We start from the raw sequence: 18303 nt of genomic DNA on the forward strand, positions 1-18303 counted from the left end.
TATTTTCCTGTTTTCCCTGCAACTATGTGAGGTTCGTGAGAGGAAGGACTCTGCTCTCTCCTTTCATATATATTTTCCTAGCAAACAGGCAAAGAATAAAAGGTAATCATAATACCCACTGCATGTGAAGATGTGGTTAAACAGGCACTTTCATATACCGAGAGATGAGGAGATTCTCAGATACTTCCCTCATCGTGTTTCCTCTTTCCCACTCCCCCTGTCTATCTCTCTCTCCCCATCTGTCTACGGCTGGAAGGAGTGTTAGCCATGAAGAGTCTCAGGTTATACAAAAGCCCACATTCTTCACTGGCTCCTCTGTGCTCTTAGCATAATATCCAAGCTCTTAACATGACAGTTAAGACCAATGTATCTCCAACATCTCAGTTAGTGCCTGGCACATGGTAGGTGCCCATTAAATATTTACTGGATGAATGAATGCATGGATGAATGCTTGCCAAGAGTACTCATAGTCTAAAACCTTTACACCAGGTTAATCTGAGCTAGAATAGAAAATGTAAAAAAAAGTATCATACATTTCCAAAACACTGTGTACTAACTCCCCTTCTCACCTCTTCTCCAGAATGGCAACAATCCCTGTCCCATTTATTAAAAGAGCAGCAGAGGGGCGCCTGGGTGGCGCAGTCGGTTAAGCGTCTGACTTCAGCCAGGTCACGATCTCGCGGTCCGTGAGTTCAAGCCCCGCGTCGGGCTCTGGGCTGATGGCTCAGAGCCTGGAGCCTGTTTCCGATTCTGTGTCTCCCTCTCTCTCTGCCCCTCCCCCGTTCATGCTCTGTCTCTCTCTATCCCAAAAATAAATAAACGTTGAAAAAAAAATTTAAAAGAGCAGCAGAGACACAGAGAAGCTACATGACTCTTCTAGGACCACAGTTAGCAAGTAGACTGTAGGCTTCATTCATGGGAGGAAAAAGATCCCTAAGATTGCAAGATCCTTGTTCCTCACTCCAAATTTGAAGATCCTATATTAGAAGGAAGCACCTAAATAGTCCCAGGTTCTAAGCTGGGCTCATTTAGAGGCAAACATCCAGAAGGCCTTTATCTAACTGCTTTCAAATCAAGTGCACGTCAACAGGAGAGAAAAGAAAGTTGCTTTGTGCCATAGGGTGCAGTTCCCAAAATGGCCAGAAGGTGGCGCCAGAGCACGCCACGGCGGCTGCTCTTTCTCACTCACCTGCTGTTTTCCACCAGGTAATGCACAATTTTGTCCAGGACCTTCTCAAACAAAGCAGTGCGGATCCACAGGTGCTTGATGGCAAGTGGGGACAGGCTGGGCAGCTTCGGCAGCTTCCGCACATTCTCCTGGAGGCCCTGAATCTGGTTTCGCCTTCAAGACCAGTACAGAAGGAGGAGGAATATTCGCAAAAAAGGAGATCCAACAGGACCAATGTGCAAACAGCAAAATGCCCAACCTCTCTAGGGAATGAAGGAACGGTGACTAAAACAACAACAAAAGCCTACATTGCTCCTGGCAAGTGGGTGACGTGTTGAAAAAATAACACCCAGTGAGTGTGAAGATGTGATAAAACAGACACCTTCATATACTGTTGATGGGCAAGCCAGATTCTCATAGCGATACTTCTCTTCATCTCTCTCTCTCTCATTCCCTCTCTCCCCTTCCCTCTCTCATGAATGAGCGATTGCATGAATGAAATGAATGGCTCTCCCTTACCACCTGGCATGGGTATCTCTAATTCCTCCATGAGAAAGTCATTCCCGATATTATGGAAGGCCCATGGAAATCGCTCCCTTTCGGAAGTTATCAGCAAACACTTGGGAATTTAGCATACAGACTGGAAGGCACCTTGAAGACCAAGGTGGCTGACCAAGGTGGCAAGACCAAGTGGCTGAGGAGTCTGAGGCGGTGACGCTAAGTCCACAGCCTTGCCCGTCCCACAGTTCTGGCCAGCAGCTCTGGGCTGGCACAGCCTGCAAGGGAGGGAAAGGACCATCTCCCACCTGCTGAGGAGGAGTGATCACCCACGGCACACACAGCATGTGCGCCTCTCTCTCCCTTCTCTTGCCCGTCACACACACGGCGAATCAATCCACACATTCTTTCCCGTGAAGCCCAATCACGGCTCCGGAATCTTTCACAACAAGGTCCTGTGGGCGGCTGCTAGCACCAACGGGAGCTGAAACCTCTTTGCCAGCCCTGACCAGGCTCCAGACCGCGGCTCTGGCGTAGAGTCAAACCGTGTGGTCGGGACTCTGGTGGGAGGTTCTCCCGTACATGCCCTCAGGCCCTGAGCCCTCCCCCCAGGAAATCAGCCCTCCAGACATGTGAGTGAAGTCACCGTTCCCCTTGTTGCCTCAGTGTCAGTATCTGATCCATGCAGATGGAGACCACAGTAGTTTCATTAAACTTGGTCTTCCTGCATGCGGAATGGGTTTGGCTAACAGCAGACACTTACTCATTCAACAATCATTTCTTGAGCATTTTACCAGGTGCTGGGCACTGTCCAGACACTGGGGACAAAATGGGGAATAACAGATTTTAGTGGCCTGTTCTCATGGAGTTCAGAGCCAAGGAGGAGATAGACAACAATCAAGTAAAAAGTACACAAAGGAATGAATAATCAGAGGTGGTGATAACCACAGGAGAGAAAATAAGCAGTGATATGTAAGAGAAATGGGGTGAGGGTTGGAGTTTGCCCTTAACTGGGGGAAAGCCTGAATGATGACAAGGCACCAGCCCTGGAAGGTGAGGCGTGTGAACCGGGTGGTAGGTAGAGCATGTGCAAAGGCCCCGGGGTAGGAAAGAGTCTGGCGGGTTTGAGGAGCGAAAGGAGAGTGCAGACAGTGCCAGGAGGTGCGGGTTCTGGCAGAGCTCAGGGAGGAGCCTGGACTGTCCCCTGCAGGAACGCTCCAGCCCATACCCCATGCTCCACACTCACGCGCTCTCCATCAGCTGTTCCAGGTCCTGCACCTTGCGGCTCAGCTCTTCGGCCGGTGGGAAGTTCTTGCCCACTTTCATGAAGAGAGCTGCAATCTTGTTGCTGCGCAGAAAGCCAGCCGCCCGCCGCCGCAGCCCATGCAGGACACAGGCCTCTACAGCCGCTGCAGGGACACAATGGTCAGCAGGCCCTGCCCTACCCGTGCTCCCCAGCACCCAGCCCAGCTCAGGTCTTCAGCCACACAGAGGTGCCTTGGAGAGTGGGGCGCCCCAGAATCGCGAAATCCACGAAAGCATCAAAGGGAAATCACGTACGTCTCTCTGCCTTCCACTTCCTCAAAAGGGAGCAGGAGAGCTTAGCAGTTAACCTGTGTTTGCTGCCCGAGGTCAGACTGTCTGTGTTCATATCCTCTCCCAGACACTAACCAGCTGCGTGACCTTGGGCAATGACTTCCTCTCTCTGTGTCTCAGTATCCTCATCTGTGAAATGGGGATAGTACGAACAGGCATCTGACATGGTTGCAGCAAGCGAGGTGGGGAAAATGCATGGCAAGTGCTTCACATAGCTGGGCATAGAGTGAGCGCTTTAGGGACGTTAGCTATTACTCCTGTCAGTGAGGGAGGGGAGGCTGACCACAGGACTGGTGGGCTTTATCTGGGCTGAAAAATCACATGATTGTCACCACTATTGTGATTCCAGGAACAGCTAACATTATGGATCCCATTCCATCTCTGCCACAGCCATGGAAGAAAGGAACGCCATCTCCATTTCTCAGATGTGGAAACTGAGGCCCTACGAGGGGAACTGAATTGCCCAGGGCCACCCAGACGAGCTGGGATCCAAACCCAGGTCTGAGCCCAAAGTGTGCTCACAACACTTGTGCCGCCACAACAGATCTGAAGAGAGAGGACTGTCATCATCTTCCCATGTCTGTGTTTCCCCTGGACACCCCGCCCAGCCCTGCTCAGAGCAGGAGACCTGGGCAGTAGCCTGGGCTCTATCACTAACTTGCTATGTGACCTCAGGCAAATCGCTTTCCCTCTCTGGGCCTTAGTGTCCCCCCCATCGCCCTCCCCCCGGAGAAACAGTCCCTGTGCAGGCCATTCTGATGGCCCCAGTCTTATTTCGGGTACTTTCAGCAGCGCTTTATTGAGTATTTTCTTATCTTCTGTCTTACACAGAAGACTGGGAGGGAGCTCACTCTGGTATATCATAGGAGCATAATCGATGTTGATGGAAAAACTGAGCATATTATAAGAGCTACTCCTTATTGGGTATCTGCTGGGTGTGAGACCAGTGTTAAGGTTTACCTTACCTAATCCTTGTGGAAAAAACCCAAGAAGTGAGCGTTCTAGTTACTGTGACTCCACAGAAGGAATACTCCAGCAGTCTCAGGGTTAAGAGCCTGGCCCAGGTTATGTTGCACACAAGGAGAAATGCCGAGAGGTTTGGTGCAATTGCTTGTCTTGGTTTATTTTTGTTGGCAATTATTTGACTTTTTTCAAAACGTTATGATTATAGTTTTTTTTTAAGGATGCTCCACGCCCAACGTGGGGCTTGAACTCACAACGTTGAGCTCCAGAGTCACATGCTCTACTGAATGAGCCAGCTAGGTGCCCCAGCGATTACTTGGCTTTGAACGGATGCCCACCCTATTGCCTAATCTGCCCATGGGTTTAATATACTCTGGGTGAGACTCTCTGAAATATCTTCATTTTTGCTTGTACACACTACACTTTTGTTTAGACTGCAATAAGTTAATTAACTGTTCAAGCACTGGAGACATGCCTCGAGTCTTTCTGACAATGGCTCATAAGGCACAATGGAGCAGAGACACCACAGGGAGACCCTGCAGGCCTCACCCTGCGGTAACATCACCCTTCCTCCCTCATCCAAACACTGGGGTTGGAGTTAGAGAATCATGATTTTTATCCCGTTCTATTCCTCTAAATCTTCAACGGGTGAGCATGGTCACACACTCTGAAGTATGCCTATTATTTTCTTTGCAAATAGAGATGTCCAGCATAAAAAAAAATTAGGCATATATACATTCTCACGTTAACATTTATGCGTATATACACATGTACATATGCAGACGTATATATATATATATACCTATATATACACATACAAGTATATAAACACACACACACACACACATATATGTAATTTAAATAAACATATCTCACTTTAAAAAGAAACTTGGGGGCACCTGGATGGCTCAGTTGGTTAAGTGTCTGACTTCGGCTCAGGTCACGATCTCATGGTTCATGGGTTCGGGGCCCGCATCAGACTCTGCGCTCACAGTGTAGAGCCTGCTTGAGATTCTCTCTGTCTCTCTTCCTCTCTCTCTGCCCTCCCTCTGCCCACACATTCTCTCTCCAAATAAACTTAATTTTCTTTCTTTTTTTTTTTTTTTTTTTTTTTTTTGCCAAGGTCACCCAACAAACAAATGGCAGAGGAGGGATTTGAACCCAGGCCTGCCTGGCTGCAAAGGGGCTAAACTGACAGCTGTGGGTTCCCAGGTCACGGCATGTGCTCCCATGGGTAGTGCCTCCACCCATCTGGATGAAGCTGAGGGCCAACCAGGTCTCCTCGCTCTGGCCTCTCCTCAGGGCCAAGAGCGTGAGAGGGGAGATACAGCACGTCCTCCATTGCCAGACACTCCAGTCATGGAATGAAAAGGTTTTCAGGCAGAAAGAAACATCCCTGCTTATACATACACATGGATTAGAAGCTGAACCCTGACTGTGGGGACACGTAAAACATGTGTCTGCAGCCATTGTGGAAGGACAGTTAAGAACCTGGCAGCACGGTTATTTATTTCTGGAATCTTGTGAGCACAGCTGGTTCAAGGATACAAGTCAAGCTCCAAGCCCTGGGCCTGCCTCCTCTGCTGAGCCAGCTGGACATGATCCCTTAGGATGGATCAATGGCTCCCGATTCCCTATGTCTTTAAAGCCCATCCATCCTCCCCCTTCATTTGGCAACAGCCACAGGCAGGGTGAGGAAAGGGTGCAGAGTCTGTCGTCAGATGTGAGACCAACGTCACTAGGGGGATGGGTAGCCGTGAACTGAGCCCACACGAGGGGAAGACAGTCCGTCCAGCATCAGCAGTGACTAACTCTTGCTGAGTACACAGGCCATTCTTCCTTTCTTCTCTCGACTTCTCCGTGGTTCCAAATTCCCTCACAGAGCCCCCCGGGAATCCAAAAATAACTTCAGAGTCACAAAGTCAAAACACGGTGTGAGAATCCTTGCACAAAGACGCCACTCCCCCAAGGCAGCCCACAGAGAAAGAAGCCCCGTTCCAGGTCAGGGTCCACGGACTCACCACAGAAGGAGATGATGCGGCTGCTGTCCTCGTGGACGAACTTCCGTGTGACTGCCTCCTCCATGATCTGCTTCACCTGGAAGGGCAGAGGCAGTTGGATGGAGAGACCCAAACGCGACCCAGGGTGCGGTCATCCCCAAGGGCCGTGTCGTCCTTCCTGGCCCTCTGAGGCCATCTGGGGTGCTTTGATAACTTCTCTCCTTCCATGCCCTCCTCATGGTGCCTTCTGCAAGTCTGAGGCCTGTGGCCTGTGAGAGCATCATGTTTTACTGAATTATTTCTTCAGGCCCTCTGCCTGGCTGGTTATTCTCAGGTGTCACACGAAATGTCATCTTCCTTGAGCCCCTTATCTGACACAGCCCTCCCCTGACACCACTCACACCCCGTTACAGTCCCTTCTGGGTACATATGCTATTCCTGTTCTGTTTACTTGCTTACTATTACCTTCTTCTAAGATATAAATTCCCTGAGGCCAGGGCCTCACCTATCTTGTTCACTTCTGTATCCATGGAGACTAGAACAGTGCCTGGCACATAGCAGGTACTCAATAAATATTTTTGTAAGGAAGGAGAGAAGCAAAGAAAGAAAGAAAGAAAGAAAGAAAGAAGGAAGGAAGGGGAAACAAGTATATAAAAGAATCAGGAAGGTATAGTGATAAATCAGGCCTGGAATCTAGCAGCTCTGGGTTCCAATCCCTGCTCAGGCACCTACCAGTTGGGTCTGTGATCTCAATTTGGGAAACCGAGGCTCAGCAAAGTGAAGCAAACTTGCCCAGAGAAGTAAAGCTGGCCCAGAGCAGACACCGAATTCCAGGCTGTCTGACTCCCTGGGGGTGTGTTTTCCTACTATCCTCACACACTCAACAAATCTTTTTTGAGCGCCCCTGATGCACCAGGAGTGAGGGACACAGTGCTGAAAGGGCAGCCGTGCCTCTGCTCACAGAGATGACTCTCCAGTGGCCTGAACACCCTTCTGCTTTGCTGGATTCTGGCCCCCAGTCTGCCCAGCGTCACCATGGGGCTTTAGCCATGCATTTCTCCTCTCTAGAGGCTCAGTTTCCCCACCTTGAGGTTGAGGAGGCCAAGAGAGATGACCTCAAAGGCCGGTCCCAGCTCTGCATCGCCAGGGCTGAGACATGGGGTAACAGGAGCAGTTCTGAATCCAACCCCCTCCATGAGCAGCCGCTCCCTTCCTGGCTGCCCCGTGGCCTACTCGGCCTGAGCCAGGCCAGCTCAGCAGTGCACCCACCGGAGAGCGATCGCAGGCTCTCCATGCCCCTCTCCCCTTCCTTGTGGTTGCCTCCTGGAGGGGAAAACAGAACTCAGAGCATCCCTGGCCATGCCCTGCAGTGTCTGCCCCACACAACCGAGTCAGCACTCACCCCGTGAACAGCGCTGACCTCTGAGCTCAGCGGGCTCTAAGCTGGGCTTCGCCAGCAGCATTTCCAAGTCTGAAAACTACCTAGCCGAACCCCTGGAACCGGCCCTGTTTACAGGTGTGGAAACTTGAGGGTCGGGAGGCAAACTGGCCTACTGAAGGCCACAAAGCTAGGAAGCCATGGCTGGACTTTTGGCTTAGGACTTTTTTTCCCCCCATCTCAGCTCCAGCTGCCATGTCCTGGCCACTGTGGCTACTGATTGTGTTTCCACAGTCAAAGCACATCACCTCTCTGAACCTTAGTTTTCTCGCTGGGCGAAGGGCGTACAGGAACAGCACCTGCCTCATGGGGCTGCGGGAAGACTGAACAAGGTAACGCACACCATGTGCTGAGCACAGAGCCTGCCGCACAGGGTGCCTGCAGTGTTACTTGCCTAAAACCTCACCTGGTCTCTCTATTCTGGCTGAAACAGTAACCTGTTCAGGAGAATAAAATTCCCCTGCTTCAAGGGTCCCTACAGTGGCTGCTCTCGAACACCCATCAGATTGATAAGCACAGAGCCTGACGCAGGGCTTGAACCCACGACTGTGAGATCATGACCTGAGCCATAAGACTCTGTTTTTTTTTTTCAACGCTTATATATTTTTGGAGAGACAGAGCACGAGTGGGGGAGGGACAGGGAGAGAGGGAGGCACAGAATCCGAAGCAGGTTCCAGGCTCCAAGCTGTCAGCACAAAGCCCAACGTGGGGCTCGAACTCATGAACCGTGAGATCATAACCTGAGCCAAAGTTGGTCCCTCGACTGACTGAGCCACCCAGGCGCCCCCATAAGAGACTCTTATGTTCAGAGAACAAACTGAAGGTTGCTGGAGGGGAGGTGGGTGGGGGGATGGGATAAATGGGTGATGGGCATTAAGGAGGGCGCTTGTTGGGACGAGCACTGGGTGTTGTATGTAAGCCAGTTTGGCAATAAATTATATTTAAAAAAAAAAAGAGAGAGACACTCAACTGACTGAGCCACCCAGGTGCCCCAAACCATACACAGCCTCCAACAACCAACGGGTCAAAGAAGAAATCACAAGAGAAATCAGCAAGTATCTTGAGACAAATGGAAAGGAAAAGGCAATGTATCAAAATCCTGGGGATGTAAAGAAAGCAGGGTACCAGGGGCATTTACAGCTGGAAGTGCTTATGTTCAAACAACAAGGAAGGTCTCCAATCAACAGTCTAACTTGACACCTCGAGGAACTACAGAGGAACAAACAAAACCCAAAGCTAGCAGAAGGAAGGTCATCGCAATGTCACAGCAGAGATAAACAAAAGAAAGAGAAGAAATACAAGGGTAGGTTTTAACAAAACCAAGAGTTGAGTCTTCCAAAATCAGCAGAATTGACAAACCTTTAAGCCAGACTGACTAAGAGCAAAAAAATAAAAGAGAGAGAGAGAGAAAGAAAGACTTGACAAAAATCAGAATTAACACCAATCCTCCTCAAATTCTTCTAAAATAATAATAATAATGGAAGAGGAGGGAATACTTGCGTTGCATGAGGCCGACATTACCTTGGAAAGCAAAGCCAAGCAAGTCATGACACAAACACTGGAGACCAATGTCTCCAAAGAGTGACTCCATCAGAAGGCTCAACAAAACACTGGCAAACAGAATTTGGCAGGATCCGGAGAGCTCCACAAGCGCCATGACCAAGCAGGATTTACTGCTAAGATGCAGCGAGGGTTCAAGGCACAAAAACCGACCAACGCAAGACACCAGCATTAACATAACGAAGAGAAAAGTACCCCATGGGCATTGCAGTTGATACAGAAAAAGAATGTGGCAAAATTCAATACCCGTTCGTCATAAAAACTCTCACTGAACTAAGAACAGGAAGAAACTACTGGTCACGTATAAAAGTCATGTATGAAAAACCCAGAGTTACCATCCCATGCAATGGTGGAAGACTGAAAGTTTTTCCTTCAAAGTCAAGAGCAAGACAAAGACACCTCTGCTCGCCTCTTTTACTTCATGTAGCATTGGAAGCTCTAGCCAGATGAATTAGGACAAGGAAAAGAAACCAAAGGTATGCAAATCGGAAAGAAAGAAGTAAAATGATCTCGGGTGATCTTATGCCCTGAAAACCCTAGAAACTCCACAAGAAAACTGTTAGCAGCCATAAATAAATTCAGCAATGTTCCAGGATACAAAATCCATACGTGAAAATTAGCTGTATTTCTAAACACTACCGATGAACAATCCCAAAACAAAATGTTAAATATTCTGTTTACAATAGCATCAAAAACAGGGGTGCCTGGGTGGCTCAGTCAGTTAAGCGTCCAACTTCAGCGGAGGTCGTGAGCTCGCGGTTTCTGAGTTGGAGCCCCGTGTCGGGCTCTGTGCTGATAGTACAGAGCCTGCTTCGGATTCTCTCTCTCTTCTTCTCTCTCTGCCCCTCCCCTGCTCATGCTCTCTCTCTCTCAAAAATAAAGAAACACTAAAAAAAAAAAGTAGTATCCAAAAGAATAAAATACTTAGGGATAAACTTAGCCAAGGAGGTGAAAGGCCTGTATATTGAAAGCTACAGTAAACCTGCTGAGAGAACTTTATTATTATTGTTATTATTATTATTATTATTACTGTTATTTTTAATGTTTATTCATTTTTGAAGGAGAAAGAGTCAAAGCATGAGCAGGGGAGGGGCACAAAGAGAGAGGCAGGCTCCAGGCTCTGGACTGTCAGCACAGAGCCCGATGCAGAGCTCGAACCCACAAGCTGTGAGATCACGACCTGAGCCGAAGTTGGATGCACAACCGACTAAGCCACCCAGGCACCCCGAGAGAACTTTTTAAAGATGCAAATAAACAGAAAGGCTTCCCATGTGTTCAGAGACTGAAAGACTTAATATTGTTGTCAATAAAACCCAAAGCAATCTACGTGTAATCGCCATCAAAATCCCAATGGCATTTTGTTGATGTTGCTTTGGCGTGGTGTTTTTGGTTTTGGTTTTTGGTTTTGGTTTTTTTTGCAGAAAAAGGAAACTCTATCCTAAAAGTCATAAGGACTCCCATGAATAGGTAAAGCAATCTTGAAAAGGAAGAACAAAGCTAGAAGTTTGGTATTTCCTGACTTCAAACCTCATTATAAACCTATGGTAATAAAAATACTAGCATAGTTTGAGGTACCAGCATAAACACAAGTGGTGAAGAACAGAGAGCCCAGAAATAAACCCTCACGTCTATCAGTACATATCAAACGATTTTGACAAAGATGCCAAGACCATTCAGTGTTGGGGGGGGGAGCAGTCTCCTACAAATGCTCTTGAGAAAACTGGATGTCCACATGGAAAAGAATGAAGTGAGACCCTCACCTGTACCATACACAAAAATCAACTCAAAATGGATCAAAGGCCTAAATACCAGAGCGAACACTACAGAATTCCTCAAAGAAAACACAGCAGAGAAGCGCCATGATTTGGCAACGATTTCTTGGCTGTGACACCAAAAGCAGAGCAGGCAAAAGTAACATGAAATAAACTGGACCACGTCAAAGTAAACAAACTTCCGTACATCAAAGGACACAATAAACAGAGTGAAAAGGCAACACCCATGGAATGGGTGAAAATACCTGCAAATCGTATATCTCATAAGGAGCTAATGTCTAGACTGTATGATGCATTCCTACAACTCAACAACAAAAAACAACCTGATTCCCAAATGGGCAAAGGACCTGGACAGACACGTCTCCAGAGAAGATAAACAGATGGCCAACAAGCACACGCAAAGATGCTCAACATCATTCATCATCAGGAAAGTGCAAATCAAAACCGTGATGAGATACTGACCGCCTCACACCTATTAGGATGGCTCCTATTGAAAAATGGAAAATAACAAGTGTGAGTGCACATATGGAGAAATCAGAACTCTCGTGCATTGCTGATGGGCACGTAGAATCGTGCAGTTCCTAAGGAAAAGAGGATGGCAGGTCCTCAAAAAATTAAACAGCAAATCAGCATCTGATCCAGCAGTTCTCTTCTGGGTATATACCCCAAAGGACTGAAAGCAGAGTGCTGAAGAGAGATTTGCACACCCGTGTTCATGGCAGCACTATCCACAACAGCCAAGGGCAGAAACAACACAAGTGTCTATTGATGGACAAATGGATAAACAAAATGTAGCAGACACATTCAAGGGAATATAACTCAGCCTTAAAAGGGAGGAAGTTCTGGGGCACCTGGGTGGCTCAGTTGGTTGAGTGTCCGACCCTGGATCTTGGCTTGGGGCGTGGTCTCATGGTTTGTGGGATAGAGCCCTGTGTCAGGCTCTGCACTGATAGTGTGGAGCCTGCTTAGGATTTTCTCTCTCTCTCCCCCTCTCTCTCTGCCTGTCCCTCCCTCTCTCTCCCTCAAAATATACACATAAAGTTAAAAAAGAAAAAAAAAAAGGAAGGGAATTCTGACACCTGCCACTACATGTGTGAACCTTGAACATGTCACGCTAAGTCAAATAAGCCAGTCACAAAGAGACAAAATACTTATGAGCGGTGCCTAGAGGAGGCAAGTTCATAGAGACAGAAAACAGAATGGTGGTTGCCAGGGGCTGGGGGGAGGAGAGAAAGGGAAATTATTACTTAACGGGTACAGAGCTGTAGTTTTGGGAGATGAAGAGAGACTGACCACACAACAATGTGAATTACTCAGCACTACCGAACTTAAAAATGATGAAGGCAAAATTTTATGTTGTGTATTTTACCACAATTTTTACAAGTGTGGATACTATGTGTTAATATAGTGTAAGTAAATATTTTGCTGTTGATTTTTTTAAAAAATTTTTTGATGTTTATTTTTGAGAGAGAGAGAGAGAGAGAGAGAGAGAGAGAGAGAGAGAGAGAGAGAGAGAGAGGGAGGGAGGGAGGGAGGGTCAGAGAGGGGGAAGCAGGCTCCAGGCTGCCAGCACAGCAAGGTGGACGCTATCAGCAGGTAGAATGGAGAGAATAAGTCCCGAGAGTGTGGCACTTTGTGAAGTTCTCTCCTGCCTGCCTTGCCCCATGGGATCATCCCAACAATTCAGGGTAATAGTCTCCCCATTTACAGAGGGGGAAAACTGAGGCTCTGGGGAGGAGGGCACTCCTTGCAATGGACTGAATGTTTCAGTTCCCCCCAAATTCCTATGTTGAAATTCTAATCTCCAGTGTGATGGGGGTATTACGAGGCGGGCCTGTGGGAGGTGATGAGGTCATGGGTAGGATTGGTGACCTCATGAAAGAGACCCTGGAGAGCTCCCTTCCCTCTTCTGTCATGTGAGGACATAGAGAGAAGACAGCTGTCTGTGAACCAGGGAGCGGGTTCTCAGCAGACACTGAACTACTGGCACCTTGATCTTGGACCTCTCGATTTCCAGAACTGTTGAGAAATAAATCTCTGTTTTTTAAGCCACCCACTCTATGGTATTTTTGTTTTAGCAGCCCAAATGGACTAAGACACTTCTCTAAGGCAGCACAACAAGGAAGTTCAGGCGTGAACCTGGTACCTAGAACTATAGACAGAGAAGCACAAAAACAAGGGTCTGCAAACTGTTTCTGTACAGATCTACGGAGTAAGCATTCTTGGCTTTGCTGGCCATCTGGTGTCTGTCTCAAGTATTTAACTTCACCCTTGTATCTGGAGAGCAGCCATATGCCAATGAATGAGCGTGGCTGTGTTCCAATAAAATTTTATTTACAAAACCAAGTGGAGAGCCGGGTTTGTCCTTTGGGCAACAGTTTGCTGACTGCGAAATAATAAAAAAACATATACCTGTTGGTCTTGGCCCCCAGTTCCCCGCACAGAGCTCCTAAAACCCTGGTAATTTCCTAAGCGATCACAGCGCTAGGGCTAGGGGCATCTTCTATTCTACCATTTGATCTTTGACCTCAGTCCCTGACACAGAATTTCTAAATCCCTTGGACTCTCCTGGGTGAGAGGAATGTCCTTTGTTCTAATGAGGTGATGCCTGGCGGGCTCCTGGATCGCTTCGGGATGGGGACTGGTCACCAGAAAGACCAAGCTATGATGAGAAGCTTGGAACTTTCAGCCCCATCCCTCATTCTCCCGGAAGGGGACAGGGAGGCAGACTGAGTTCACTCTCCATCGTGTCTGTGGTAATGAAGCCTCCATAAAAATCCCCAAGTATGAGGCTTGGAGACCAGGCTGCCAAACATGGAGGTGATGGAAGGGTGTCACAAGATGACACGGAGGCTCTGTGCCCTTCCCCCAGACCTTGCCCTACGCACCTCTTCCATCTGGATGTTCATCTGCGTCCTGTATCGTACCTTTTTGTCATAAAGTGGTGAACCAAAGTGTTTCCCTGACTCCTATGAGCAAATGATCAAACCTAGGGAGGGGGCTAGGGGAACCCCAGTATGTGGCTATCAAGAAGTACAGGGGATGGGGCACCTGGGTGGCTCAGTCGGTTAAGCGTCCGACTTTAGCTCAGGTCATGATCTTGCAGTTCGTGAGCCACATTGGGTTCTGTGCTGACAGCTCAGAGCCTGGAGCCTGCTCTGGATTCTGTGTCTCCCTCTCTCTCTGCCCCTCCCCATATTTGTGCGCATGCGTGCTCTCTCTCTCTCTGCCTCTCTCAAAAATAAATAGATAAACAAAACCAACAAAGAAGTACAGGTGACAATCTGAGACTTGCACCTCAAGTGGGGGACAGTCTTGCAGGACTGGGGTCCCTAACCTGTGGGACCTGACACTGACTCCAGGCAGCTAGCGTCAGAATTCGGTTCAGGGGCGGCCACCCGGCTGGCGTCGGAGAACTGCCTGAGGTGTAACAAACCCACACACCTCTGGTGTCTGCGCTATCGTCCAGGAAGAGTGTGGGATCACTGATCCTGCGTGAGAATGTCTGGTACCACTGGGCTGGCCCAGGCTGCCCGCCCTGGTGTCACACAAGGGGACAGCACGGGGGGGAGTGCTAACGCAGCTGACCACCCCACACACAGGGCCAGCCCCAGCTCTTCGCAGGGGCCAGCCCTCTCTCAGGCAGCTTGTAGCCCTCCTGCCAATGTCCGCCTGCCCCTCGGAGGTGGCCATCTGCCTGTCGCCTGCCAGAGTGACTGTGACGCAGGGGCCCTGCCATCTGCCCACGTCCCCCCCCGCAGTGGCTGGTGCAGTCACCGCCAGGACCCACCTGCTCCGTCCACGAAAGGTTGCCGGGATGGAAAATCCCTAAGCTCTAAGTTCTGGCTGTGGCTGCTAGCACTGCCCCGAGGGGCCTCAGTTTACCCCTCTGGCCTCAAAGACCTACCCACCTCCCACTTTCCAGGATGCCTTCACCTCCCCAACTGTGATGGGCTGAACCGTGTCCCTGCCCCCCAATCACATGCTGAAACCTTAACCCCTAGGACCTCAGGATGTGATCTATTTGGAGCCAAGGTCTTTACAGAGGTAATCACGTTACAATGAGGTCATGAGGGTGGGGCCTCATCTGGTGTGACTGGTGTCCTTATAAGGGGAAACTGGGATGCAGACCACCACAGAGGGAAGGCCACATGAAGACACGGGGAGAAGAGGGCCATCCACAAGGAACGCCGGGAACAGAGCCTTCCCTCGTGGCCCACAGAAGCCAACCCTGCTGACATCATGACCTTGGACCTCCAGCCTCCAGCACTGTGAGAAAATACATTTCTGTTGTTTAAGCCACTCAGTGTGTGGTACCTTGTTATGGCGGCCAGAGCAGACTGATACATCCACCCTCCGTATCCTCACTATCTGTATCCTTCTGAATGAGCTCTTCTGTGCCAGCGAATGAATGAATGAATGAATGAATGAATGAATGAATGATGAATTAGTTCTAGGGTTACCTATGTTATTAACTCACTATACCCTCTCCACAGCTCTGTGAGGCTTGGTTCTATTTTTATTTAAAAAAATTTTTTTTAAGTTTGTTTATTTTTGAGAGAGATACAGAGAGAAAACACAAGCAGGGGAGGGGCAGAGACAGAGGAGGACAGAGGATCTGAAACGGGCTCCATGCTGAGAGTAGTGGAGAGCCCGACGCAGGGCTTGAACCCACAAACCATGAGATCATGACCTGAACCGAGGCTGGTCGCTTAACTCATTGAGCCACCCAGGCACCCCATGGTTCTACGTTTATACCGATTTCTCACACCATGAGAATTAAGATCAGAGAGATTAAGCAACAAACCTGAGGTCACACAGTGAACAGGAGGCCGAAGCAGAGTGCCAACCCAGGCTCTTGATGCTATTCTAGAAGCTTCAGCCAATGGCTTGTCTTTGAAAATAATAATAATGCTCCAACTTACTAAATGCACAGCACTGGCTAAGCATACATGGTGTCATGGACTGGATGTTTGTGTCCCCAAAGATTCACATGCTGAAGCCCTACCCCAGGCCCCATGTGATGGTATTTGCAGGTGGGGCCTTTGGGGGGAAATTAGGGTTGGATGAGGTCATGAAGGTGAGGCCCTCAGCATGGGATTGGGGTCCTTAAAAAAAGAGGAAGAGGAGAAGAGCACAGGGAAAAGGTCATCTACAAGCCAGGAAGACAGCCCTCGCCAGGAACTGAATGGGCTAGCACCTTGGCCTTGGACTTCTCAGCCTCCAAACTGCAAGAAATCAATGTCTGTTTAGGCCACTCCATCTGTGGTGTTCTGCTTCGGCTGCCTGAGCTGAGACACGGGGCCGGCCCCCCCATAATCCTCACAACACAGTTCCCAGGTGGCCACCACCCCCCCACTTGACAGACAAGTTCAGAGGTATTGGTTCCTACCTAGCCAAGGGCATCAGAAAATCCAAGGTCACCTTGCTGAGGTTTATATGCTGGTCAATCTGACTCCAGAGGGAGCCTCTACCCACCACACTCTGCCCCAGAAACAGGAGTCAGATGTACTGCCTGGGACTGCCGGCCTCAGGGACATGACAGAAGACACAATCCCTTCTTTTTCCTCTCCCTCTCTCCAGAAGGCCTGGAGGACCCCGTAATCACCGCAAGTGGTGGATAACAGCACTGATGTGTTTATTCCACACCTCAGCACGAGCCAGGATAGGGTCTGGGGGACTTCTGCTTCTCTGTGTCACAGGATGGCTGGGCCCAGCAAAACTAAGATTCGGAACTCAGCTGTAGGCAAAACCATGGGCAGGGGTCTTCGCTGGGGGTTCTGTGTACTTGAGGGATCCAAGAGGGTTTCTTGGCCTGGGGTAGAGGGGCCACAGGACTCAGGGATAGGGAAGGGAGGGCAGTGGCAGCCACGAGAAAGCCTCTGTCCCCTCCCTGGCTCCGTGGGCAGGTTCTGATGATGTGGCAGGTGCCACAATGTGCCACACAGACCGCTTCAGGACTGGAGGCTGCTAGGAGGGCTCCTGGAGAGCCCTCAGCTGCCAGTCCCATAAAGGACAGGGATCCCTTCAGCCCCAGGGAGAGCCTCCTCCAAGGTCTCACTGCTTCCCCGGAGGCCACCACCCGGTGACGGGAATGTGTAGGCTGTGAAGGTCTGGCATCCTTGCCCCCAACTTGGGACAGTGTGAAGGGCCATCCCAGCAAGCTGGCAACTCCCCACGGGGCTTCCACGAAAGCCTCGTGACCCATCTTCTCCCTTGGCCCACCGCCGCTCGCTTCACTTGGCTCCGCTGGGTGTTAATCCCAAAGGCACACCCTAATAAACCTGCATGCTGACCTCCATCTCGGCGACAGCTGCCACTTAGGGACCGCCAAGATACAGCATGGGTGCATCTGGGCAATAGTCAACAGGGACAAGTTGCAAACCATTCAAACACCGGTGAATTCAGCGTGGCAAAGGCCCGGATACACTGGGTGCACAGAGCAGCAGGGATGGAGTCTGACAGTCCTGCCCTGGAAGACCTTTCGGTCCAAAGAGCCAAAAGGTAGGACAAGCTAAGACAGGTACAGGGCAAGCGTGGTGCTGACGCAGGGCCCAGCAGCACCAGCACCAGCACCAGCTGAGAACTGGCTGGAGATACAGATGCTCGGAAGCCACAGAGGCAGCAACTCTGGGGTGTTGATCAAGCTTTCCAAGCTACTCTCACGCATGCTCACATTGCAGTGGGGGATTTCAGAGGAGACAGAAAACTAGCAGCCAAAGTCCTTAGGAAGAGACTCAGCAGTCACGGCTCCTGTCTGGGGACCTTCCTCACACAGCCAGTCCCTTCTGGCCACCTCTCCTTGCTTCCCATATCAGACTGGGGCAGGCAACATTCCCAGCTCCCCACTATTCTTCCAACCGCGGGTGCTGCACCCTTCTCCCCACCCACCCCACCCTGCCTTGGTCGATTGCACCCTTATTAAATTCATCTTCGTGTGCTCAGTTTGGAGGAATCATCTGTTTCCTATTGTTACCCGGACTGTGTACACACGTTGTCTCAAGTCCAAACCCCACAGAATGAAGGTTGTCTGTTTGTAGCTATGGACCCTGAAACTCAGACAGGGTAATCCCCAGGGAAGGCAGGCTCCTGGGGATGGATCTGGGGCGGGGTGGGTAGTGGAGGTGGGGACACAGCACCAAGGGCATAGTTCTCAGCCTGAGGGAGGGGTTCTGACAAGGGTTCTGTCTGCTGGCTCCCGACTTCCCCAGAACTTAATAACACGCTGACAGCCTGAGGCCAGAAGAGGAAATTAAAAAGGCAGGGGGGGAAAGCCTCCCCCGGAAGGTCAGTCCCTACAGCCTCACA

General features: G+C 49.7%; 2 protein-coding genes across 12 annotated transcripts in view; both read right to left on the minus strand.

Annotated features, from left to right (window-relative positions):
• LOC123381124 (ankyrin repeat domain-containing protein 26-like) overlaps positions 1 to 18303 on the minus strand; it is a 297965-nt gene that overhangs the window by 145328 nt on the left and 134334 nt on the right. The gene's annotated exons all lie outside the window — the stretch shown is intronic.
• Positions 1 to 18303, minus strand: part of LOC123381123 (small G protein signaling modulator 1-like) — a 72805-nt gene that overhangs the window by 14665 nt on the left and 39837 nt on the right. For all 10 annotated transcript variants that reach the window (XM_045041246.1, XM_045041241.1, XM_045041242.1 and 7 more), the window contains 3 exons: positions 6247 to 6322; positions 2913 to 3075; positions 1190 to 1342 (listed from right to left, as the gene is read on the minus strand). In XM_045041246.1, the coding sequence (XP_044897181.1) occupies positions 1190 to 1342; positions 2913 to 3075; positions 6247 to 6322 (392 nt within the window). The remainder of the gene's footprint in view (positions 1 to 1189; positions 1343 to 2912; positions 3076 to 6246; positions 6323 to 18303) is intronic.

The sequence above is a fragment of the Felis catus genome, chromosome D3 (assembly GCF_018350175.1).
Source record: "Felis catus isolate Fca126 chromosome D3, F.catus_Fca126_mat1.0, whole genome shotgun sequence".
Classification (NCBI taxonomy): Eukaryota; Metazoa; Chordata; class Mammalia; order Carnivora; family Felidae; genus Felis; species Felis catus.